At 47.1% G+C, this 24,248-nt stretch overlaps 1 protein-coding gene across 1 annotated transcript in view; it reads right to left on the reverse strand.

Moving 5' to 3' along the window:
• The window catches only part of LOC139390795 (transcriptional regulator ATRX-like), a 53,916-nt gene that overhangs the window by 18,808 nt on the left and 10,860 nt on the right, over positions 1-24,248 (reverse strand). The window contains exons 5-18 of the mRNA XM_071138188.1: positions 20,144-20,211; positions 18,037-18,531; positions 16,338-17,926; positions 13,897-15,024; positions 12,596-12,662; positions 10,793-10,917; positions 10,500-10,667; positions 9,094-9,332; positions 8,361-8,546; positions 7,201-7,342; positions 5,841-5,910; positions 2,605-2,729; positions 2,317-2,481; positions 1,847-2,094 (exon numbers count right to left, since the gene is read on the reverse strand). Of these exons, the coding sequence (XP_070994289.1) occupies positions 1,847-2,094; positions 2,317-2,481; positions 2,605-2,729; positions 5,841-5,910; positions 7,201-7,342; positions 8,361-8,546; positions 9,094-9,332; positions 10,500-10,667; positions 10,793-10,917; positions 12,596-12,662; positions 13,897-15,024; positions 16,338-17,926; positions 18,037-18,531; positions 20,144-20,211 (4,815 nt within the window). The remainder of the gene's footprint in view (positions 1-1,846; positions 2,095-2,316; positions 2,482-2,604; positions 2,730-5,840; positions 5,911-7,200; positions 7,343-8,360; positions 8,547-9,093; positions 9,333-10,499; positions 10,668-10,792; positions 10,918-12,595; positions 12,663-13,896; positions 15,025-16,337; positions 17,927-18,036; positions 18,532-20,143; positions 20,212-24,248) is intronic.

The raw sequence follows: 24,248 nt of genomic DNA on the forward strand, positions 1-24,248 counted from the left end.
ATCACCTCTCTCCGCTCCTCCAGGTATGAACCCGTTTTGTTTGTTTTTAAATCAAATTTTCATGAATGCATACATGAGTTTAAAACCACAGGGAATTCTCCAGTTTGAATTGTTGTACCTATAACTTAGATCTCTTGCATGAAAGCTCTTTTCTCTGTTTAGATATTCTAGCTCACTCTTGCTGTGATCTTGAAGTACACGTAGAGGATTTAAACACTCTCTGTTTGTTTGCTGGCCAGCCTTGCCTCCTTGCTGCAGGTCTCCCCCTCATTCCCCACAGACAGGGCTTCCGCTCCCAATAGTCCAGGGCCCTGACATGCTCAGATGGGTCCACTATTTTGTGCTTACCGACAGTTGAAACACGCCTCCCCACACACTCTTCCTTCCTCGACTGATTTTCTGCTTCATCGATCTGTTGCCAGTCTGCATCCTTTTTGGTTTTGACTTTTGAGTGCACTTTAAAGAACACATTGGCCAACTGGAGCAGGACTCCTCAATACCAAAACAGGCAACCATTTTTTTTGTCTTCTAGAATGTTCATGACTTTGGTCTTTTATGGAGTGATTTGAAGCATGTGAGCTTTGGGCCAAATAGCATTATTTGTCTTATAACGTCGGCGTCTATCTAATGAATTCCTTGACAAATCAAAATGCCATACTTTATTAGCACTACTAGAGGATTGGCTAGAGGCTGACCGCTCGGTCAACATTATCTAGTTGTTCTTGGCAGTCAACTGGAATTCCTGTCAGAACGCCAAGTCTGCCATGCTTCTCTCCACCCTGACAATCATTTATCTGTTGAATGTGTCCTTAAATGCTTTAAACTTGTCCCAGACAATAGTATGAGCAAATCATTTAGGATGTCCGGTTGGCTACATCACGGTATGGAATGTGTAATATATGCACTCTTATACCCAGGCTCATTCTACAGTATACTGTACCAACAGGACGGCTTTGGTGGTTAGAATTCCCTGTGGTTTTAAACTCATGTATGCATTCATGAAAATTTGATTTAAAAACAAAACGGGTTCATACCTGGAGGAGCGGAGAGAGAGAGAGGTGATTAGTGACAGTTTAAATACTCTGATCCCAGGTGGCTCCAATCACTAACGATCCTCCTCTACCTGCAGGAGGAACCGCCCCTGCAATGCAGAGGAGGAGCTGTGACAGGAGTAAGGAGAAAATCCTCTCCTTCCCTATTTTATTTTATTTGACCAGGCAAGTCAGTTAAGAACAAATTCCTATTTGCAATGACGGCCTAGGAACAGTGGGTTAACTGCCTGTTCAGGGGCAGATGTGTACCTTGTCAGCTCAGGGGTTTGAACTTGCAACCTTCCGGTTACTAGTCCAACGCTCTAACCACTAGGCTACCCTGCCGCCCCTCCACTCTAACCACTAGGCTACCCTTCCTCCCCTCCACTCTAACCACTAGGCTACCCTGCCGCCCCTCCACTCTAACCACTAGGCTACCCTGCCGTCCCTCCACTCTAACCACTAACCAACCCTGCCGCCCCTCCACTCTAACCACTAACCAACCCTGCCGCCCCTCCACTCTAACCACTAGGCTACCCTGCCGCCCTCCACTCTAACCACTAGGCTACCCTGCCGCCCCTCCACTCTAACCACTAGGCTACCCTGCCGCCCCTCCACTCTAACCACTAGGCTACCCTGCCGCCCCTCCACTCTAACCACTAGGCTACCCTGCCGCCCCTCCACTCTAACCACTAGACTACCCTGCCGCCCCTCCACTCTAACCACTAGGCTACCCTGCCGCCCCTCCACTCTAACCACTAGGCTACCCTGCCGCCCCTCCACTCTAACCACTAGGCTACTCTGCCTCCCTATACCTTGTCGTCGGATGAAGAATCCTGGGCCTTGATGAGGTGCCGTTTCTTCGTCTGGGCGTAGCTCCTCTCCTCCTTCTTCTTCTTCTTCACGGAGGAGCGCGTGGTCCTCCTGTGTCTACTGCCTTCCTTCTCAGACTCCGACTCCTCCTCTGACCACGATTCCTTCTCACTGATCTCCTCACTAACTCCTGACTCACTGCTGCTAGCTGATTCCTTAAAGTCTGAGTCTGCTGAGTCATCACTATCCACTGGAGAGGTGGAGGGAGGAAGAGAGAAGAGAAGACGGGGAGAGGAGAGGGAGGAAGAGGAGGATAGAGAGAAAGGCGGGAGGTAGAGTTGATTGAAAACAGTTTGCAGAGTAGGACTTCTATTCTGTTCCAAAGGTGTTAATACACAGGCCTAGACAGACCAGGCCAGCTAGAGACCAGGCCAGCTAGAGACCAGGCCAGCCCGCCAGACAGCCCTCGTACCTTTCCGTCTGGTCCTCTTGGTCTCCTTCTTCTTCCCCTTGCTGGCTGGTTTCTCCTTCTCCTCTCCCGACTCCACTTCGTACAGCGTCAGTTGGTGGCGACGCCCCACACTCGTCTTCACGTCCACATCAGAGCCAGAGCCCCCTTCATCATCATCGTCGTCGTCTGTTGAGGGGAACAAGCAGTTATTTCTACATAGTCTAGTGACATAAACCATTAGTGGTGGAAAGAGGCACTGCAGAATCACTGTATCAACGAGTATGAAATGAAAAAGTGAATGTAGCTCACCCTCCTCCTGCTCCTCTCCTCCCTTCCCCTTCTTCTGTTCCTTCTCTTCTCCGTCCTCGTCAGAGCTCTCCTCTGCTCCTGAAGAGTAGTTAGCCTTGATCTGGGCCAGCATCTTCTTGGCAATTCTATTGAGGAAGAAATTTAAATCAATGTTATTTGTCACATGCTCCGAATACAACAGGTGTAGTGAAATGCTTACTTACAAGCCCTTAACAAACAATGCAATTCAAGAAATAGAGTTAAGATATTTACTATAATTATAACAAGGCTATAAACAGGGGGTACTGAGTCAATATGCAGGGGTACAGGTTAGTTGATGTAATTTGTACCAGAAGGTAGGGGTAAAGTGTTTATGCATAGATAATAAACAGCGTGTAGCAGCAGTGTAAATACAGCCTTTCAAAGCACTTCATGGCTACTGACGTGAGTGCTACAGGGCAGTAGTCATTTAGGCAGGTTTACTTCGCTTTCTTGGGCACAGGGACTATGGTGTATCTGCTTGAAACATGTAGGTATTATAGGCTTGGTCAGGGAAAAGTTGAAAATGTTAGTTAAGACACTTGCCAGTTGGTCAGCGCGTGCTCGGAGAACACGTTGTGGTAATCCATCTTGCCCAGCGGCCTTGTGAATGTTGACCCGTTTAAAGGTCTTGCTTAAATCGGCTACGGAGAGCGTGATCAAAGTCGTCCGGAACAGCTGGTGTTCTCATGCATGCTTCAGTGTTGCTTGCCTCGAAGAGAGCATAAAATGCATGAAGCCCGGCTGGTAGGCTCGCGTCACTGGGCAGATCGCGGCTGGGTTCCCCACTGTAGTTGTAAATTGTTTGCAAGCCCTGCAACATCCGACGAGTATCAGAGCCGGTGTAGTTGGATTCAATCTTAGTCCTGTATTGAAGCTTTACGTGTTTGATGGTTTGTCTGAGGGCATAGCGGGATTTCATATAGGCGTCCTTGAAAGCGGCAGCTCTAGCCTTTAGCTCAGTGCGGATGATGCCTGTAATACACGGCTTCTGGTTGGGATATGTACGTACGGTCACTGTGGGGACGGCGTCGTCAATGCACTTATTGACTGAGTTGGTATACTCCTCAATCCCATTGGATGAATCCTGGAAAACAGTCCTCTAGCGTAGCATTCGCGTCATCTGAACACTTCCGTAATGAGCAAGTCACTGGTACTTCCTGCTTTAGTTTTTGCTTGTAAGCAGGAATCAGGAGGATAGAATTATGGTCAGATTTGCCAAATGGAGGGCGGGGGAGAGCTTTGTATGTGGAGTAAAGGTGGTCTAGAGTTTAAAGTACCCAGCCAGCAGGAGCACAGCATATTCTTGTTTGCTTATGGCCTTATACAACTCGCTGAGTGCAGTCGTGAACGGTACCGTTGTCATCATCTGACACTAATTAGCATAACGCAACCGACATAAATCTTCCTAGGAAATATTCCTATTCATGAAAATCACAAGTGAAATATATTGGAACACAGCTTAGCCTTTTGTTAATCACCCTGTCATCTCAGATTTTCAAAATATGCTTTACAGCCAAAGCTAGACAAGCATTTGTGTACGTTTATCGATAGCCTAGCATAGCATTATGCCTTGCTAGCAGCAGGCAACCTTGTCACGAAAATCAGAAAAGCAATCAAATTAAATCGTTTACCTTTGATGAACTTCAGATGTTTCCACTCACAAAACTCCCAGGTAGATAGCCAACGTTAATTTTTTCCCAAAATATTATTTTTGTGGGCAAAATAGCTCCGTTTGGCTGAGAAATCGACCAGACATTGCGGTCAAGACAACGCCGAAAAATATTCCAAATTAGCTCCATAATATCGACAGAAACATGGCAAACGTTTATAATCAATCCTCAGTGTTTTTCAAATATCTATTCGATAATATATCAACCGGGACAATTGGTTTCTCAGTAGAAGCGATTGGAGTAATGGCTACCTCTGTATTTTACGCAATAATTTCTCTGGGAGCCTCAGGTGACCAGTTGCGCAATGAAGCCGCATACGGGTATTCTTCAACATAAATGCGTAAAACTACGTCACAATGCTGTAGACACCTTGGGGAATACGGAGAAAGAGTAATCTGGTTGATAGGGCATTCACAGCTCAATAGGGACGCATCGGAACGCAGGGCTTTCAAAAGATGAGTCACTTCCAGATTGGATTTTTCTCAGGCTTTCGCCTGTAACATCAGTTCTGTTATACTCACAGACAATATTTTTACAGTTTTGGAAACTTTAGAGTGTTTTCTATCCTAAGCTGTCAATTATATGCATATTCTAGCATATTGTCCTGACAAAATATCCCGTTTAATTTGGGAACGTTATTTTTCCAAAAATGAAAATACTGCCCCCGAGTACCAACATTAAAGTACCCAGCCACCAGGAGTGCAGCATATTCTTGTTTGCTATTGGCCTTATGCAACTCGCTGAGTGCAGTCTTAGTGCCAGCATTGGTTTGTGGTGGTAAATAAACGGCTACGAAAAATATAGATCAAAACTCTTGGTAGATAGTGTGGTCTACAGCTTATCATGAGGTACTCTACCTCAGGCGAGCAATACTTCGAGACTTCTTTAATATTAGACATCTTGCACTAGCTGTTGACAAATACACACCACCCTCGTCTTGCCGGGCTTAGCTATTCTGTCCTGCCGATGCACGGAACACCCAGCCAACTGTATATTATCCATCTCGTCGTTGAGCCACGACTCTGTGAAACATAAGATATTACAGTTTTGAATGTCCCGTTGGTAGGCTAGTCTTGAACGGAGCTCATCCAGTTTATTCTCCAGTGATTACACGTTGGCCAATAGGAAGGATGGTAGAGGCGGATTACCCACTCGCAGACAAATTCTCACAAGGCACCCAGATCTCCACCCCCTGTACCTACATCTTTTCTTAACACGAGGATTTGGGCCGTTCTCAGAAAAGCAGTACATCCTTTGCGTCGGACTCATTAAAAAGTCTTTGTCCAGTCGAGGAATGTGATCGCTGTTCTGATATCCAGAAGCTCATTTCGATCATAAGAGAAAGTAGCAGCAACATGATGTACAAAATAAGTTTTAAAAAAAAGTTAAAAAACACAAAATAAAACAACTGGTTAGGAGCCCGTAAAACAGCAGCCATCCCGTAAGGAAATAAGGAAAAGGATTGAAGGATGTTCGTCAGCTGGTTGAGAAGCATGCAGTTCAGGACATATTTGGTTTGTCTTGAATGAAAATACTTTGAAATACCTGTTCTCAGGCTCATCATCATCGTCCTCCTCATCAGCCATCTGGGAAGCGTCATGGTTACCTTCATCTCCTTCAGACACACAGAGAAGGGTCAGGGGTTAGAGACCGTGTTTTCCCATAAGAGACGGATGTCAGTTACATTTTCCACTTCAGATAAACTAGGATACTTTTCATTTAAGTCTTAGTTTGCCAGTCTGTCAGACCGTCTCCTGCTATATAGAATAATATGCATCTGCTAGCCATCTATTGATAGGATAGTCCTGTCCGTCACAAAGCGAGAGATAACACGTCCCGCCCCCAGGTAACACGTCCCGCCCCCAGGTAACACGTCCCGCCCCCAGGTACAATTTCTGCACACTGTGGTTGCAGTTTAATTTCCTTACAGAGCTGGTGAATTAGAATGTAACGTAAATGGTCATGACGAGTGAAAATCCACTTGGCCTAATTGTTTTCTGGCACATTTATTTTCTTTGTCCTGTTTCACATAGCAAACCACGCGGAGTCACGGCGTTACGGTAGTCTGTTTACTGTGCTTTGACAACTGACCAGCAAGTGTTGACTATTTTATAAAAGGTGTAGAACTGAATAAAGTTGATCTCCTATACGCCTTTGCCGTTTATAAATCATGCAACGTGGTTATATGTCCATGGTATTGCTAGGCTCGTCGCTAAACAGCCTCTTGACAGGCTACTGCTGCTACTGTTACTACTGCTGCTGTTACTACCACTGCTACTATTGTTACTACTACTGCTACTGCTACTATTGTTACTACTATTACTACAACTACTAATACTACTGCTAGTGTTACTACTATTACTACCACTACTACTACTGCAACTACTATTGTTACTACTACTACTAATGTCACTAATGTTACAACTACTACTATTGTTACTACTACCACTACTAATACTACTGCTATTGTTACTACTGATACTAATACTACTACTACTACTATTGTTACTACTACCATTGTTACTACTACTACGCATGTTACTACTACTGTTACTATTACTACTACTACTACTGTTACTTCTACTACAACTACTGTTACTACTACTACTATTATTACTACTACTACTACTGTTACTACTACTACTACTGTTACTTCACCATGGGCTCTACTACTACTACTACTACTACTACTACCACTACTGCTAATACTACTACTACTTCACCATGGGCTCTACTACCTACTACTTCTACTACTACTACTACTGCTACTACTACTACTACTGTTACTACTACTACTACTGTTACTACTACTACTACTGTTACTACTACTACTACTGCTACTACTACTACTCCTTCTATTCCACCTTCACCATGGGCTCCACCCCTACAACAACATGTCTCTCACCGTCGACCTGGTGTGGTTTGAGCTTAGTGACCAGATTGCGGTGAACCTGCACCATGGGCTCTTTGGTCTCCTCGTCTACATCCAGCACCAGCTTGGTTGTGATTGGACAAGCCACGGCGGTCGCCTCCTCCACCACGAGTACCTGGTCGGGAGGGACATATAGAGTCTAGTCTAAAAGCATTACAGTCTGCACATAAAAATACATACATTTATTCTGCTGGTTGGGACAGGTTATGTTCCTAGGAGTATAGGGCAGCTGGGAGACTGTTCTGCTGGTTGGGACAGGTTATGTTCCTAGGAGTATAGGGCAGCTGGGAGACTGTTCTGCTGGTTGGGACAGGTTATGTTCTTAGGAGTATAGGGCAGCTGGGAGACTGTTCTGCTGGTTGGGACAGGTTATGTTCCTAGGAGTATAGGGCAGCTGGGAGACTGTGCTGCTGGTTGGGACAGGTTATGTTCCTAGGAGTATAGGGTAGCTGGGAGACTGTTCTGCTGGTTGGGACAGGTTATGTTCTTAGGAGTATAGGGCAGCTGAGAGACTGTTCTGCTGGTTGAGACAGGTTAGGTTCCTAGGAGTATAGGGCACCTGGGAGACTGTGCTGCTGGTTGGGACAGGTTATGTTCCTAGGAGTATAGGGCAGCTGGGAGACTGTTCTGCTGGTTGGGACAGGTTATGTTCCTAGGAGTATAGGGCAGCTGGTTGGGACAGGTTAGGTTCCTAGGAGTATAGGGCACCTGGGAGACTGTGCTGCTGGTTGGGACAGGTTTAGTTCCTAGGAGTATAGGGCACCTGGGAGACTGTTCTACCGGTTGGGAAAGGTTTAGTTCCTAGGAGTATAGGGCAGCTGGTTGGGACAGGTTATGTTCCTTAGAGTTTAGGGCAGCTGATCTTCTAGTCCACAAGCATTCAAACCTTAATACTAAGGAAATGCTAAGCAACTTCCACTCTATTCAAAGAGCCCATTCAGTACATTTATGTGATCACCGTGGAAACATGGCATAGCTGGTACCATGCTCTTATCTGAACCACACATCCATCTGGCTCCTTAGCGAACCATCGGGCAGAAGGAGTAGTTGACTTATTGATAGACTGAGTCTATCTTCATTTCCATCCCATTAGCAGATGCCATGACAACAGCGCACACACAGTTTACTTTTACCTCTCTGAGTTTCTCCCTGAGCTGCTCCTTTTCAGCGATGCGTCTCCTCCTCTCCTCCTCCTCCTTCAGGGCATCCCTCGTTTCCGTCCTCAGCTCATCGTACTTGAGGATTTTTCTGATCTTCTTCCTCTGTCCTCTAGGAGTGTCTCCATCCTCCTTACCCGAGACATCTTCTCCTGACCCGCTCTGGAGGAGAGAATGAGGGTTAACCTCTCAACTTCAACCCCCAGGGGTCAACTGACCAATCCAATCACACATTGTGGCCAATGATGTGGTAACAATCAAACTTTGACCAATCAATGAATTCCAGACCAAATTCACAAATATAGAATTGTTTAGGAGTAAGGAGAAAATCCTCTCCTTCCCTATACCTTGTCGTCAGATGAAGAATCCTGGGCCTCCACTCTAACCACTAGGCTACCCTGCCACCCCTCCACTCTAACCACTAGGCTACCCTGCCTCCCCTCCACTCTAACCACTAGGCTACCCTGCCACCCCTCCACTCTAACCACTAGGCTACCCTGCCTCCCCTCCACTCTAACCACTAGGCTACCCTGCCGCCCCTCCACTCTAACCACTAGGCTACCCTGCCACCCCTCCACTCTAACCACTAGGCTACCCTGCCTCCCCTCCACTCTAACCACTAGGCTACCCTGCCACCCCTCCACTCTAACCACTAGGCTACCCTGCCACCCCTCCACTCTAACCACTAGGCTACCCTGCCTCCCTATACCTTGTCGTCAGATGAAGAATCCTGGGCCTTGATGCGGCGCCGTTTCTTCTTCTGGGCGTAGCTCCTCTCCTTCTTCTTCACGGAGGAGCGCGTGGTCCTCCTGTGTCTACTGCCTTCCTTCTCAGACTCCGACTCCTCCTCTGACGACGATTCCTTCTCACTGATCTCCTCACTAACTCCTGACTCACTGCTGCTAGCTGACTCCTTAAAGTCTGGGTCTGCTGAGTCATCACTATCCACTGGAGAGGTGGAGGGAGGAAGAGAGAAGAGAAGACAGGGAGAGGTTAATTAACCTCTTGAAGCTAGGGGGCACCATTTTTATGTTTGGAAAAATTACGTTCCCAAAGTAAACGGCCTATTTCTCAGGACCAGATGCTAGAATATGCATATAATTGACAGATTAGGATAGAAAAAACACTAAAGTTTCCAAAACTGTCCAAATATTGTCTGTGAGTATAACAGAACTGATATTGCAAGTGAAAACCCTGAGGAAAATCAAACCAGGAAGTGGCTTCTATTTTGAAAACTCCATGTTAAATAGCCTGCCTTTGCTCCATTTTAAAGGGATATCAACCAGATTCCTTTTCCTATCGCTTCCTCAAGGTGTCAACAGTGTTTAGACATAGTTTCAGGCTTGTATTTTGAAAAATTTGCGAGAAAGATAACATCGCTTCATTGTATGGCCGGGTGCCAGACAAACGGAGGTATTTTGGATGTAAAAATAATCTTTATGGAACAAAAGGAACATTTATTGTGTAACTGGGAGTCTCTTGAGTGAAAACATCCGAAGATCAACAAAGGTAAACGATTAATTTGATTGCTTTTCTGATTTTCGTGACCAAGCTACTTAATGCTAAGTGTACATCATGTTTTGTCTAGTGATCGATAAACTTACACAAACGCTTGGATTGCTTTCGCTGTAAAGCATATTTTCAAAATCTGACACGACAGGTGGATTAACAAAAGGCTAAGCTGTGTTTTGCTATATTGCACTTGATGAATATATATAAATGAATATAAATATTTTTTGTAATATTATTTGAATGTGGCACTATGCAATTCAGCGGTTGTTGATGACAATTATCCCGCTAAAGGGATGTGTAGCGTCAAGAAGTTTTAAGGGGAGTGGGGAAAGAAAGAGGGGAGAGAGAGAAAGGCGGGAGGTAGAGTTGATTGAAAACAGTCATCAGTTTGCAGAGTAGGACTTTCATTCTGTTCCATAGGTGTTAATACACAGGCCTAGACAGACCAGGCCAGCTAGAGACCAGGCCAGCTAGAGACCAGGCCAGCTAGAGACCAGGCCAGCTAGAGACCAGGCCAGCTAGAGACCAGGCCAGCTAGAGACCAGGCCAGCTAGAGACCAGGTCAGCTAGAGACCAGGCCAGCCCGCCAGACAGCCCTCGTACCTTTCCGTCTGGTCCTCTTGGTCTCCTTCTTCTTCCCCTTGCTGGCTGGTTTCTCCTTCTCCTCTCCTGACTCCACTTCGTACAGCGTCAGTTTGTGGCGGAGCAGTCGGTGGCAACGCCCCACGTCCACATCAGAGCCAGAGCCCCCTTCATCCTCATCGTCGTCGTCTGTTGAGGGGAACAAGCAGTTATTTCTACATCTAGTCTACTGACATAAACCATTAGTGGTGGAAAGAGGCACTGCAGAATCACTGTATCAACGAGTATGAAATGAAAAAGTGAATGTAGCTCACCCTCCTCCTGCTCCTCTCCTCCCTTCCCCTTCTTCTGTTCCTTCTCTTCTCCGTCCTCGTCAGAGCTCTCCTCTGCTCCTGAAGAGTAGTTAGCCTTGATCTGGGCCAGCATCTTCTTGGCAATTCTATTGAGGAAGAAATTTAAATCAATGTTATTTGTTACATGCTCCGAATACAACAGTTGTAGTGAAATGCTTACTTACAAGCCCTTAACAAACAATGCAATTCAAGAAATAGAGTTAAGATATTTACTATAATTATAACAAGGCTATATACAGGGGGTGCCGGTACCGAGTCAATATGCAGGGGTACAGGTTAGTTGATGTAATTTGCACCAGAAGGTAGGGAGGGGTAAAGTGTTTATGCATAGATAATAAACAGCGTGTAGCAGCAGTGTAAATACAGCCTTTCAAAGCACTTCATGGCTACTGACGTGAGTGCTACAGGGCAGTAGTCATTTAGGCAGGTTACCTTCGCTTTCTTGGGCACAGGGACTATGGTGTATCTGCTTGAAACATGTAGGTATTACAGGCTTGGTCAGGGAAAAGTTGAAAATGTTAGTTAAGACACTTGCCAGTTGGTCAGCGCGTGCTTGCCCAGCGGCCTTGTGAATGTTGACCCGTTTAAAGGTCTTGCTCAAATCGGCTACGGAGAGCGTGATCACAGTCGGCTTCTGGTTGGGATACGGTCACTGTGGGGATGACGTCGTCGATGCACTTATTGATGAAGCCGATGAATGAGTTGGTATACTCCTCAATCCCCATTGGATGCATCCTGGAAAACAGTCCTGTAGCGTAGCATTCGCGTCATCTGACCACTTCCGTATTGAGCGAGTCACTGGTACTTCCTGCTTTAGTTTTTGCTTGTAAGCAGGAATCAGGAGGATAGAATTGTGGTCATATTTGCCAAATGGAGGGCGGGGGAGAGCTTTGTATGTGGAGTAAAGGTGGTCTAGAGTTTAAAGTACCCAGCCAGCAGGAGCACAGCATATTCTTGTTTGCTAATGGCCTTATACAACTCGCTGAGTGCAGTCTTAGTGCCAGCATCGGTTTGTGGTGGTAAATAAACAGCTACGAAAAATATAGATTAAAACTCTTGGTAGATAGTGTGGTCTACAGCTTATCATGAGGTACTCTACCTCAGGCGAGCAATACTTTGAGACTTCTTTAATATTAGACATCTTGCACCATCTGTTGACAAATACACACCACCCTCGTCTTGCCGGGCTTAGCTATTCTGTCCTGCCGATGCACGGAACACCCAGCCAACTGTATATTATCCATCTCGTCATTGAGCCACGACTCTGTGAAACAAGATATTACAGTTTTGAATGTCCCGTTGGTAGGCTAGTCTTGAACGGAGCTCATCCAGTTTATTCTTCAGTGATTACACGTTGGCCAATAGGAAGGATGGTAGATGCGGATTACCCACTCGCAGACGAATTCTCACAAGGCACCCAGATCTTCACCCCCTGTACCTACATCTTTTCTTAACACGAGTTACGAGGATTTGGACCCATTCTCGGAGAAGCAGTATATCCTTTGCGTCGGACTCATTAAAAAGTCTTTGTCCAGTCGAGGAATGTGATCGCTGTTCTGATATCCAGAAGCTCATTTCGATCATAAGAGAAATAAGTTACAATGTGAAAAAACACAAAATAAAACAACTGGTTAGGAGCCCGTAAAACAGCAGCCATCCCGTAAGGAAATAAGGAAAAGGATTGAAGGATGTTCGTCAGCTGGTTGAGAAGCATGCAGTTCAGGACATATTTGGTTTGTCTTGAATGAAAATACTTTGAAATACCTGTTCTCAGGCTCATCATCGTCCTCCTCATCAGCCATCTGGGAAGCGTCATGGTTACCTTCATCTCCTTCAGACACACAGAGAAGGGTCAGGGGTTAGAGACCGTGTTTTCCCATAAGAGACGGACGTCAAAATAAAAGCCTGAAACTATGTCTTGTGACACTAGACACATTAGGGAAGCCATAGAAAAAGGAATCTGGTTGATATCCCTTTCACTGCTCAATAAGAGGTTTCTAAATAAGAGTCACTTCCTGATTGGATTTTTCTCAGGCTTTCGCCTGCAATATCAGTTCTGTTATACTCACAGACAATATTTTTACAGTTTTGGAAACGTTAGAGTGTTTTCTATCCTAAGTTGTCAATTATATGCATATTCTAGCATCTGGTCCTGAGAAATAGGCTGTTTACTTTGGGAACGTTCTTTTTCCAAAAATGAAAATAGTGCCCCCTAGTTTCAAGAGGTTAAACAGTAACCAGAAAACGGAATTTGGGAAATAACTAAATGGAATCAGACAAAAATAAAAAACACATTTTATAGGGTCCAAACTAATGATCATTTCAAATGAATTAAGGATATGTAAAATCAGAACGATGCAACCTTAATTTTTGTATTTTTTATGATGTGGGCAACTTAATTAATATCTTGTAGTAACACTTTAAAGACATTTAAACTCAAGAGAAGACAGGTTTAATTGAGTCTTATTTAGAAAATAATCCTGATCATATAGGCCCAGATCATATTCAAAACAACTAACAATAAACTGAATTCATACAATTCATTTAAATTGTAGTCTTTCGTTACCAGAGCTCTCGATCTCTGTTCCTGGAGAGCTACAGGCCTGTAGGTTTTCACTCAAACCCTAATCTAGTGCAACTGACTAATAATGAACTGGTTGATAAACTGAATCCTGTTAGGTTACAACTGAGGTTCGAGTTACAACCTACAGGAGGGTATCTCTCGTGGAATAAAGGTTGGAGAGCCCTGTTCTACACAAAACCACAACTAATGTTTCCAATCTGGGAGGTAAACTCGATAAGGTATAAAATAATTTCACTGTCTATTTCGGATGGAATCTTCAGACATAAACTCTTTGGCCAAAAAATGTCAAACCCTGCGGGTCAAGCCTCAGACCCCGGGGGCGCCTGGCTGGCTACTCTATGTACTTGTGGAAAACACTGCAGAGGCCAGGTGTTAAATCAGTGGAGTTTAGGTCGAGTTGTATTGACAACACAGTGTACCGTCTGCCTTGTAGAAACAGAGCGCTCAATATACCGCTTTCAGAAACAACAGCTCTACTCACCTGAGGACTGGTGAAAGGTTCCCCTCCCTGCTACCAACGTCTCCTCCACGATGGGTTTAATCTTCTGCTGGTCTCCACTCTCCTCTCCAGACCCTCCTCCCTCCTCCTCGTCATCAGACGATGAATCTTGCTGCTTGGCTCCTCTACTTCTGGCTTTGCGTTTCAGTTCGTATGACCGTCTCCGATCTCCGCCCTTGTTCTCCTTCTCCTCTCTTTCTTTCTTCACACGGCTGCTCCTCCGTTTCCCCGTCGCCAGTTTGCTGAGTCCATTCATCTCCTTCTCCAGGTCCGAGTCGGAGTTAGAGGAGCCGTCCGAGCCCTTCTTCTTGGATGTCTTTTTGGCAGAAGCTGTGGAGGACTTCTTCTTCTTCTTCGCGTCTTCGTCTGAGTCGGACTCTGAGTTGTCTGAATCGTCAGCTTTCAGTTTGCGTTTGGCCGCCAGCTTCTTGTCAGTCTTCACCTTGTCATTCTCCTCCTCCTCTCCATCTTTCTTGCTGAGTTTGAACAGGCACCTTTTGAAGCTCCTGTTGCCCTGGTTACCATCGGCGTCCTGATGCGCATCCTCGTCCGAGCTGTGTTCTGCCGCTGCAGTCTGGAGCAGGATGTCCAGAACCTCGTCAGAGTCCACTTCTTGTTTAGAAGGGTCAGCGGTCACCTTGGAGGAGGCATTTCTCTGCTGCTCCTCCTCCTCCTTCTCACATTCCTTCTCCGAGCTGCCTTTGGTTCTATTCTTCAGCCTGCTGGGACTCTTGCCCTCTGAGTCGCTGTTCTCCGGAGAGGATTCGGCCATCTTGTTCTTCCCGGCCGGTGACTTCCTGAGGGGTGTGGTCTTTGTGCGGCTGGAGCGGCGGCTGTCCTCCTCAGAGCCCCCACCTTCCTCCACACTCTTCTCCCTCCCTCCATCCTTACTCCTCTCCTTCTCCTTCCCTCCATCCTTATCCTTGCTCATAGACCTGGAGGTGCGTGTGGTAACCACTGGAACAGGCGTCAGCTTCACGATCGGGTTCTTCACCTTGGGCATGGCCTTCTCCTTATGGGTTTCAAGTGACTTCCTGTTTGAGCCGGCGGCGGGGCTCTCGGATTGGCTAGCAGCGGTGGTTTCCATGCCGTCGTTGCCGGGGTTTAACCCTGCGGAGTCGATAATATATCAACCGGGTCAGTTGGCTTCTTAGTTGGAGCGAGAGAAACAATTTGTCTATTACGCACAAATCACTCAGAGCCACCAGGTGACCACTTACGCAATGTTGTCGCTCACACTCATTTTTCAAAATAAAAGCCTGAAACTATGTCTTGTGACACTAGACACATTAGGGAAGCCATAGAAAAAGGAATCTGGTTGATATCCCTTTCACTGCTTAATAGGGACGCAGAGGTTTCTAAATAAGAGTCACTTCCTGATTGGATTTTTCTCAGGCTTTCGCCTGCAATATCAGTTCTGTTATACTCACAGACAATATTTTTACAGTTTTGGAAACGTTAGTGTTTTCTATCCTAAGTTGTCAATTATATGCATATTCTAGCATCTGGTCCTGAGAAATAGGCTGTTTACTTTGGGAACGTTCTTTTTCCAAAAATGAAAATAGTGCCCCCTAGTTTCAAGAGGTTAAACAGTAACCAGAAAACGAAATTTGGGAAATAACTAAATGGAATCAGACAAAAAAAAAAACACATTTTATAGGGTCCAAACTAATGATCATTTCAAATGAATTAAGGATATGTAAAATCAGAACGATGCAACCTTAATTTTTGTATTTTTTATGATGTGGGCAACTTAATTAATATCTTGTAGTAACACTTTAAAGACATTTAAACTCAAGAGAAGACAGGTTTAATTGAGTCTTATTTAGAAAATAATCCTGATCATATAGGCCCAGATCATATTCAAAACAACTAACAATAAACTGAATTCATACAATTCATTTAAATTGTAGTCTTTCGTTACCAGAGCTCTCGATCTCTGTTCCTGGAGAGCTACAGGCCTGTAGGTTTTCACTCAAACCCTAATCTAGTGCAACTGACTAATAATGAACTGGTTGATAAACTGAATCCTGTTAGGTTACAACTGAGGTTCGAGTTACAACCTACAGGAGGGTATCTCTCGTGGAATAAAGGTTGGAGAGCCCTGTTCTACACAAAACCACAACTAATGTTTCCAATCTGGGAGGTAAACTCGATAAGGTATAAAATAATTTCACTGTCTATTTCGGATGGAATCTTCAGACATAAACTCTTTGGCCAAAAAATGTCAAACCCTGCGGGTCAAGCCTCAGACCCCGGGGGCGCCTGGCTGGCTACTCTATGTACTTGTGGAAAACACTGCAGAGGCCAGGTGTTAAATCAGTGGAGTTTAGGTCGAGTTGTATTGACAACACAGTGTACCGTCTGCCTTGTAGAAACAGAGCGCTCAATATACCGCTTTCAGAAACAACAGCTCTACTCACCTGAGGACTGGTGGAAGGTTCCCCTCCCTGCTACCAACGTCTCCTCCACGATGGGTTTAATCTTCTGCTGGTCTCCACTCTCCTCTCCAGACCCTCCTCCCTCCTCCTCGTCATCAGACGATGAATCTTGCTGCTTGGCTCCTCTACTTCTGGCTTTGCGTTTGAGTTCGTACGACCGCCTCCGATCTCCGCCCTTGTTCTCCTTCTCCTCTCTTTCTTTCTTCACACGGCTGCTCCTCCGTTTCCCCGTCGCCAGTTTGCTGAGTCCATTCATCTCCTTCTCCAGGTCCGAGTCGGAGTTAGAGGAGCCGTCCGAGCCCTTCTTCTTGGATGTCTTTTTGGCAGAAGCTGTGGAGGACTTCTTCTTCTTCTTCGCGTCTTCGTCTGAGTCGGACTCTGAGTTGTCTGAATCGTCAGCTTTCAGTTTGCGTTTGGCCGCCAGCTTCTTGTCAGTCTTCACCTTGTCATTCTCCTCCTCCTCTCCATCTTTCTTGCTGAGTTTGAACAGGCACCTTTTGAAGCTCCTGTTGCCCTGGTTACCATCGGCGTCCTGATGCGCATCCTCGTCCGAGCTGTGTTCTGCCGCTGCAGTCTGGAGCAGGATGTCCAGAACCTCGTCAGAGTCCACTTCTTGTTTAGAAGGGTCAGCGGTCACCTTGGAGGAGGCATTTCTCTGCTGCTCCTCCTTCTCCTTCTCACATTCCTTCTCCGAGCTGCCTTTGGTTCTATTCTTCAGCCTGCTGGGACTCTTGCCCTCTGAGTCGCTGTTCTCCGGAGAGGATTCGGCCATCTTGTTCTTCCCGGCCGGTGACTTCCTGAGGGGTGTGGTCTTTGTGCGGCTGGAGCGGCGGCTGTCCTCCTCAGAGCCCCCACCTTCCTCCACACTCTTCTCCCTCCCTCCATCCTTACTCCTCTCCTTCTCCTTCCCTCCATCCTTATCCTTGCTCATAGACCTGGAGGTGCGTGTGGTAACCACTGGAACAGGCGTCAGCTTCACGATCGGGTTCTTCACCTTGGGCATGGCCTTCTCCTTATGGGTTTCAAGTGACTTCCTGTTTGAGCCGCCGGCGGGGCTCTCGGATTGGCTAGCAGCGGTGGTTTCCATGGCGTCGTTGCCGGGCGTTAACCCTGCGGAGTCCGCCAGACTCTCTACCATTTGGAAGAGCTCGTCAGGGACGGCCGGCCCGACGGACACAATGTCTTTATCCCGGTCACCCTCCTCCTCCTCTCCATCCTCCTCTTCTTCTTCTTCCTCCTCCCCCTCCACTGCTGTCTGGTCTTTGGCCTGGCTGTCTGTCTCTGTGTCTGAGTGGTCCTGAGGCGCGGGGGCGGGGCTCCCCTCCATCTCTGCGTCCTCTGACAAGCCCCCATCCTCCTCTAGCTCCTCCCCATCCTCAGTGTCGGCCATTTTATCCTCTTCTGCCTCCTGTCCATCCTCAACTATGTTGTCAATCTGATCGTGGCAATCATGGCCGTCGGTGTTGGAAACAGCATCCCCGTTCTGCATCCCCTGGTCCTGGGAAGTGAACTGTGACTCCAAGTCCTCCTCTAGGGCAGCATGGGCCTTCTTCATATCAGCCAGAACAGACCTAGAGAGAGAGAGAGAGAGATGGACGAATGGATAGATTAGGCAAAAGAACAGAATTGGGTTGCCTCACTTACTTTGTAGCAGTCATAATATTAACATGTGTTAGGATACCTGAAGGCCTTGAGGTGTCTGGTCCCGCTGCCACCTCCTCCTGCTCCCTGCTCCTCCTCAGCCTGCTGGATGAAGGTGCTGTTGAGCCCTGTGGTCGTCTCAATCAGCTTCTTGGTCCTCTTCACCAGCTCCTTGAGGACCTTCAGGGTCTTATAGGAGAAGGTGAGGGTCCCTGACCCGTCTGAATGTTCCTTACCGTTCACCACAGCTTTACCATGGTGGTGGTGACCTTTACCCTTACTGTGCCCTTTCACCTCCTTCCTCTCTTTCTTGCGTCCCGTGCGCCAGAAGCTCTCCAGCTTGGTCAAGATGTTGGAGCAGTTGGAGGCGATGTCTGAGAGAGGCTGAGGCCTGCAGATGTAGCAGGACCATTTACTGTCGTCGTCGGTGATCATGGACAGCTCCTTGCGCCCCAGGTTACGCAGGACGCACTTCTTACAGAAGGCGTTGTGGCAGTAGTCACAGCAGATCAGGTTGCCACCTTCAGCACACCACCTTGGGGCGTAGTTAAGATAGCAAGGAAAGTCAACTTCTAAACGTGACGTATCTTAATTGGGATTTGCAGCTGTTGTTGGGAAGTAATGAATCATTCTAAAAAATGACAAAAATAGTGCACTATATAGGAAATAGGGTGGCAGTTGGGACGTAGCCCCTGGCGTGGACTAAAATAGGTGCCGGGACTCTTCGAAAGTCGGTACTCATAATCAAGAGCCAATATTGTACAAGAGGTGGCGACACTCAAGCAGTAGAACAGGGACCTTACGGCAGCTAGAACAATGGCGACCGTTTGAGGGGACCTACCTGCACTGTTCGTCCATGTTTCTGTGTTCTGTGAGGGGACCTACCTGCACTGTTCGTCCATGTTTCTGTGTTCTGTGAGGGGACCTACCTGCACTGTTCGTCCATGTTTCTGTGTTCTGTGAGGCGACTTACCTGCACTGTTCGTCCATGTTTCTGTGTTCTGTGAGGGGACCTACCTGCACTGTTTGTCCATGTTTCTGTGAGGGGACCTACCTGCACTGTTCGTCCATGTTTCTGTGTTCTGTGAGGCGACCTACCTGCACTGTTCGTCCATGTTTCTGTGTTCTGTGAGGGGACCTACCTGCACTGTTCGTCCATGTTTCTGTGTTCTGTGAGGGGACCTACCTGCACTGTTTGTCCATGTTTCTGTGTTCTGTGAGGGGACCTACCTGCACTGTTCGTCCATGTTTCTGTGTTCTGTGAGGGGACCTACCTGCACTGTTCGTCCATGTTTCTGTGTTCTGTGAGGCGACTTACCTGCACTGTTCGTCCATGTTTCTGTGTTCTGTGAGGGGACCTACCTGCACTGTTTGTCCATGTTTCTGTGAGGGGACCTACCTGCACTGTTCGTCCATGTTTCTGTGTTCTGTGAGGCGACCTACCTGCACTGTTCGTCCATGTTTCTGTGTTCTGTGAGGGGACCTACCTGCACTGTTCGTCCATGTTTCTGTGTTCTGTGAGGGGACCTACCTGCACTGTTTGTCCATGTTTCTGTGTTCTGTGAGGGGACCTACCTGCACTGTTCGTCCATGTTTCTGTGTTCTGTGAGGGGACCTACCTGCACTGTTTGTCCATGTTTCTGTGTTCTGTGAGGGGACCTACCTGCACTGTTCGTCCATGTTTCTGTGTTCTGTGAGGGGACCTACCTGCACTGTTCGTCCATGTTTCTGTGTTCTGTGAGGGGACCTACCTGCACTGTTCGTCCATGTTTCTGTGTTCTGTGAGGGGACCTACCTGCACTGTTTGTCCATGTTTCTGTGTTCTGTGAGGCGACTTACCTGCACTGTTCGTCCATGTTTCTGTGTTCTGTGAGGGGACCTACCTGCACTGTTCGTCCATGTTTCTGTGTTCTGTGAGGGGACCTACCTGCACTGTTTGTCCATGTTTCTGTGTTCTGTGAGGGGACCTACCTGCACTGTTCGTCCATGTTTCTGTGTTCTGTGAGGGGACCTACCTGCACTGTTCGTCCATGTTTCTGTGTTCTGTGAGGGGACCTACCTGCACTGTTCGTCCATGTTTCTGTGTTCTGTGAGGGGACCTACCTGCACTGTTCGTCCATGTTTCTGTGTTCTGTGAGGGGACCTACCTGCACTGTTCGTCCATGCCGTCCTCGTCTTTATTGATGTCATCGCTGGTGTAATACTTATAACACGACTAAAGGGAGAGGAAACAACAGTGATGCACAGATATTACGTTTTTGGCTGATACCGATATTGTCCTTGCCAAAATAAAACAATACCGATAACCGATATTTAACATTTTAGCAGCCTTTGAAGCATTTTAGCACAGTTAAATAGTTGCAGCGGTCTAAGGCACTGCATCTCAGTGCAAGAGGCGTCACTACAGTCCCTGGTTTGACTCCAGGCTGTATCACATCCGGCTGTGATTGGGAGTCCCATAGGGCGGCGCACAATCGGCCCAGCGTCATCCAGGTTTGGCCGGTGTAGGTCGTCTTTGTAAATAATAATTTGTTCTTAACTGACTTGCCTAGTTAAATAAAAGGTTACACACACACACACACACAAAATATACACTAATTGACGTGCTTGTTGACCAATCAGGACCTGAATATGAATCTAGGCGTTATCTAATAATTTAACCATAAAAAATATATGTAGTTACTACACATTGATTATCACTCATGTGTCACAGCGATTCATCGATACGCTTATGATGCTGGTCAAGTTGTCTCGCGCACCTACGGTGCTGGACATAAAAAAAGCTAGCTAGCTGATGGAGGCAAACAATGTTCTAGGTGTCATAAAATAACCCAAATGTATTTAGATTAATGGTGGTCTGACTATATAGCTAGGTGACTATATAGCTAGGTGACTATATAGCTAGGTGACTATATAGCTAGGTGGCTATATAGCTAGGTGACTATATAGCTAGGTGACATCATCTAAGACAGTTCTTATTTGATTAATGGTGGTTTGGACCAATCTATGTGAAGCTAGTCACAAAAAAGATTAGCCACAAGTGGAATTTGCGGTTAGCCTTCAAAATAAGGGTATGGCATAATTCTACTATTTGTATTAATTTGCATCACTGTCAATTACATACTTTTATTTTGAAGTCAAAACACAAATTCCACTATTTTGCATAATCCTTATTGGGGCTAGCTAAACAACACAGAACTCAGACTGGTCGAGCCTCGCTAGCTGGCTGCTTATAACGTTATATCTTTCCACGAACTGAAGTTCAATTTCAATTGGCGAACCCCAATACAACAATACTTACTCACAAGGATTCCTAAATCATTGCTAAGAATAATAAAAATGACTACAATTTCTACTGGTCATTGTTATCAGGCTGGTTGTATTGGTGCTAGCTAGGTACTAAGCTAAAGCTAGCTACCCCAGAAGTTGCGGTCGAACAAATGATGCTTTATTACCAATGCGGTATTGTAAACACACCGTTCGTGGCCGGTATTTGCTTGTTTGCAGACGTTTTAGTACAGCTTTGACAGTGCTACTGTATCTTTTTTGACAGGCAAAGACCCAAACGGCGTTACGCTATTAATGTGTAACTCCGGTAGAGCAACATCTGAAAAAATAGCGCACTTGGTAGTGTGTACCGGTGATCGGCCAGTCGGCGAAAGCCAACACCACCCACGACAGAGAACGGTTGATTGTCAAGGGCAATGAATTCCATTATCTTGGAGTTTAATGGATTTCGCCTTTGAGTTGTTACTCTTTCAAATGAGGGTTGATCCACACAGCAGACATTGTGGGCTTCAGTTAGTAGTTCAGGAATGCTGTGTGAACGTATAGAGCAACATTTTACGCACCGTCATCTACCTACGTTATATAGGTACGTACCGTCATTACGTCATCTACCTACGTTATATAGGTACGTACCGTCATCTACCTACGTTATATAGGAACGCAGGTCATTACGTCATCTACCTACGTTATATAGGTACGGACCGTCATTACGTCATCTACCTACGTTATATAGGTACGCACCGTCATCTACCTACGTTATATAGGTACGTACCGTCATTACGTCATCTACCTACGTTATATAGGGTAGGCACCGTCATTACGTCATCTACCTACGTTATATAGGTACGTACCGTCATTACGTCATCTACCTACGTTATATAGGGTAGGCACCGTCATTACGTCATCTACCTACGTTATATAGGTACGTACCGTCATCTACCTACGCTATATAGGTACGTACCGTCATCTACCTACGTTATATAGGTACGTACCGTCATTACGTCATCTACCTACGTTATATAGGAACACACCGTCATCTACCTACGTTATATAGGTACGTACCATCATTACGTCATCTACCTACGTTATATAGGAACACACCGTCATCTATCTACGTTATATAGGTACGCACCGTCATTACGTCATCTACCTACGTTATATAGGTACGCACCGTCATCTACCTACGTTATATAGGTACGGACCGTCATTACGTCATCTACCTACGTTATATAGGTACGCACCGTCATCTACCTACGCTATATAGGTACGCACCGTCATCTACCTACGTTATATAGGAACGCACCGTCATTACACCATCTACCTACGTTATATAGGTATGTAGGTCATCTACCTACGTTATATAGGTACGCACCGTCATTACATCATCTACCTACGTTATATAGGTATGTAGGTCATCTACCTACGTTATATAGGTATGTAGGTCATCTACCTACGTTATATAGGTACGTACCGTCATCTACCTACGCTATATAGGTACGTACCGTCATCTACCTACGTTATATAGGGTAGGCACCGTCATCTACCTACGTTATATAGGTACGCACCGTCATTACACCATCTACCTACGTTATATAGGTACGCTCCGTCATCTACCTACGTTATATAGGTACGCTCCGTCATCTACCTACGTTATATAGGTACGCACCGTCATCTACCTACGTTATATAGGTACGCTCCGTCATCTACCTACGTTATATAGGTACGCTCCGTCATCTACCTACGTTATATAGGTACGCACCGTCATCTACCTACGTTATATAGGTACGCACCTTCATTACATCATCTACCTACGTTATATAGGTACGTACCGTCATTACGCCATCTACCTACGTTATATAGGGTAGGCACCGTCATTACGTCATCTACCTACGTTATATAGGTACGGAGGGGGCTTAGGGGCTTAGTGTGAGGGGCAGGGGCTTAGTGTGAGTGGCAGGGGCTTGGTGTGAGTGGCAGGGGCTTGGTGTGAGTGGCAGGGGCTTGGTGTGAGGGGCAGGGGCTTGGTGTGAGGGGCAGGGGCTTGGTGTGAGGGGCAGGGGCTTGGTGTGAGGGGCAGGGGCTTGGTGTGAGGGGCAGGGGCTTGGTGTGAGTGGCAGGGGCAGGGGCTTGGTGTGAGTGGCAGGGGCAGGGGCTTGGTGTGAGTGGCAGGGGCAGGGGCTTGGTGTGAGTGGCAGGGGCAGGGGCTTGGTGTGAGTGGCAGGGGCTTGGTGTGAGGGGCAGAGGCTTGGTGTGAGGGGCAGGGGCTTGGTGTGAGTGGCAGGGGCAGGGGCTTGGTGTGAGTGGCAGGGGCTTGGTGTGAGGGGCAGGGGCAGGGGCAGGGGCTTGGTGTGAGTGGCAGGGGCAGGGGCTTGGTGTGAGTGGCAGGGGCAGGGGCTTGGTGTGAGTGGCAGGGGCTTGGTGTGAGGGGCAGGGGCTTGGTGTGAGGGGCAGGGGCTTGGTGTGAGGGGCAGGGGCTTGGTGTGAGGGGCAGGGGCTTGGTGTGAGGGGCAGGGGCAGGGGCTTGGTGTGAGGGGCAGGGGCTTGGTGTGAGGGGCAGGGGCAGGGGCTTGGTGTGAGGGGCAGGGGCTTGGTGTGAGGGGCAGGGGCAGGGGCTTGGTGTGAGTGGCAGGGGCAGGGGCTTGGTGTGAGTGGCAGGGGCAGGGGCTTGGTGTGAGTGGCAGGGGCTTGGTGTGAGTGGCAGGGGCTTGGTGTGAGTGGCAGGGGCTTGGTGTGAGTGGCAGGGGCTTGGTGTGAGTGGCAGGGGCTTGGTGTGAGTGGCAGGGGCTTGGTGTGAGTGGCAGGGGCTTGGTGTGAGTGGCAGGGGCTTGGTGTGAGTGGCAGGGGAGGGGCTTGGTGTAAGTGGCAGGGGAGGGGCTTGGTGTAAGTGGCAGGGGAGGGGCTTGGTGTGAGTGGCAGGGGCTTGGTGTGAGTGGCAGGGGAGGGGCTTGGTGTAAGTGGCAGGGG

Source organism: Oncorhynchus clarkii, chromosome 31 (assembly GCF_045791955.1).
Source record: "Oncorhynchus clarkii lewisi isolate Uvic-CL-2024 chromosome 31, UVic_Ocla_1.0, whole genome shotgun sequence".
NCBI lineage: Eukaryota > Metazoa > Chordata > Actinopteri > Salmoniformes > Salmonidae > Oncorhynchus > Oncorhynchus clarkii.